At 41.1% G+C, this 1914-nt stretch overlaps 1 protein-coding gene across 1 annotated transcript; it reads left to right on the top strand.

The window, feature by feature from the left end:
• Positions 1-214: 214 nt before the first annotated feature.
• Positions 215-1046, top strand: LOC135697889 (uncharacterized). The gene is made up of 2 exons (XM_065217743.1): positions 215-503; positions 648-1046. Exons 1-2 carry the CDS (start codon positions 432-434, stop codon positions 936-938), a joined length of 363 nt encoding a protein of 120 aa, XP_065073815.1. The 5' UTR covers positions 215-431; the 3' UTR covers positions 939-1046.
• Positions 1047-1914: the final 868 nt, after the last annotated feature.

The following is a 1914-nucleotide window of genomic DNA, read 5'->3' as shown; positions in this document are numbered from 1 at the left end:
GTTTTCCTGTCTCTAGGCTGGATCCCGTTCGTTCCGTACTAGTCGTACCGATGTCTGTTTGTCTGTCCGTCCGTTCGTCTATCTGTTGGCGGTAGAATGAGCAATACTTGCTCAACGTACCTACATATGAAGCAGCTAGATATACCTATAGACATGTGCGATGCGGTTTCTCAGTTTTCCATAAAAGCGATAGAGTCGTGGCGATAGAATTTAATTAAGTTTTCCGCCAGTCTCCGTAAACATCAGCACCGGGAAGAAGATCCGTGGCAGACCGTGTTCCTTTTTGTGTGATTCCGAGTCATTTCCACCATTTGCTGCCTGTTGCAAGCGCGAGAACGCGTTATCTGCGGTGAAGAATTTCAATAAAAAAGTTTTTGTCTCACTCACAGAAAGCGAGCAACGAATTCGAAGTGGTTGGCATAAGCTCGAAAATGTCGGTTAAATTGTTCGCTCTTGTGGTGACACTCCTAGCAGTGGCAGCCTTCGCTGCGTCGACTGTCAAGGTAAGTTATGGACGACCATTTCCGTGGCGTGGCTTGGCTGAATGTTTCGTCCGGATTTATTTGAGACCAGTTCAGAATCGAAAACTATTTTGCGGTTAATTGGTGACCACTTTCAAAACACTCAGATCCACCTTTTCGTTGCAGGCTCAATCACCCGAAGCGGCAGCAACGGTGCCAACTCATGAACAGCTGGTGGAACAGCGGGTGGCTTCCACATTGCAGGTTGTCAATGTGCTTGTTGCCAAGTCTAGCGCTCCCCAAGCGGTGAAGGATGCTGTCCTGGCTGAAGCCAAGCAAGAGATAACGACTTGCGCCGAACGAGCTATCGTAGATAGACTTCCCGGACCGTTCTATGCCTGTTCCGGTCGAGTCATCAGCAATGCAAGTACTGCGCTAAGTGCTGCTACCTCGTCAGGTGCCAGCTCAGTGAACTAACTGACCATTTGTCCGCATGCCTTCTATTTTATTGTTAATATAATATTTTGGAATAAATTTGAATGAGATTATGATCCGTGGTCAATGATCTGTTCCAAAAATTAAATGGCCCTATTTTGAAGATCCATAACTCATGATCCAAGCATCGTAGAAATCATTGCCATTTTAGTGAAATGATAAAGAATTTATCTCTGCCATCCTTCTTCTTCTTCTTCTTCTTCTTCTTCTTCTTCGCATTTCAAGCTTCCACAGTTATTAATTGGGAGCTTTCGAGGCATTTACCATTTTTGCATTGGTATAATTGTGAGGTAAGCCCAATCATACTTCTATGCCCAAAGAAGTCGAGAAATTTTCCAACCCGAAAAATTCCTAGACCGGACCGGGAATCGAACCCAGCCACCTCCAGCATGGTCTTGCTTTGTAGCTGCGTCTTTACCGACCTACCCATATAAAATATAAAGTAAAAAAAGTTTTCCATGAACATTTTCACGGTGAAGTAAAATTGCAAATAAAATTAGGGAAACCATTTTCCAAGTGATCCTTATTATTTCACTACGTAACGTACTTTCTACGATGAGTTATGAATTTTCAAATTACCTGATGTCCGGGAAAATCTGAAACTTCACCTAAAATATTTCGGAAAAATTAACTGTTAACTTTTGATTTTTTTTTCGTTCATTTAATCAACTCTCCATATTTCGATATTGAAGGGACCATCGAAATATGGACAGATCGAGATATACATAATGAATAGCCTAGTAGACCGTTTGAAAGGACCGGCATAACCATCGACATATAGAAAAAAAAGTCACATAAAGAACATCGAGATATGGAGAGTTGACTGTATAACTATAAAATCTACACGCTAACTTGGTAAAAACACCTATTTTGAAGAAAAGTGGCTTAACTAATTAAATTAGTAAAAAATTTACCCATTAATGAGTTAATCATTATAATCAGTTACTGTAATATTTAT

Source organism: Ochlerotatus camptorhynchus, unplaced genomic scaffold (assembly GCF_037179485.1).
Source record: "Ochlerotatus camptorhynchus isolate MF236.1 unplaced genomic scaffold, CSIRO-AGI_Acam_v1.1 ptg000079l, whole genome shotgun sequence".
Lineage (NCBI taxonomy): Eukaryota > Metazoa > Arthropoda > Insecta > Diptera > Culicidae > Ochlerotatus > Ochlerotatus camptorhynchus.
This window is presented reverse-complemented; position numbering and strand designations above follow the sequence as displayed.

Excerpts from the sequence above, each read along its gene's own strand:
- LOC135697889 (XM_065217743.1), top strand. The coding sequence starts at position 432 with ATGTCGGTTAAATTGTTCGCTCTTGTGGTGACACTCCTAGCAGTGGCA. Across the intron at positions 504-647 it reads TCGCTGCGTCGACTGTCAAG|GCTCAATCACCCGAAGCGGC; the intron begins GTAAGTTATGGA and ends TTTTCGTTGCAG.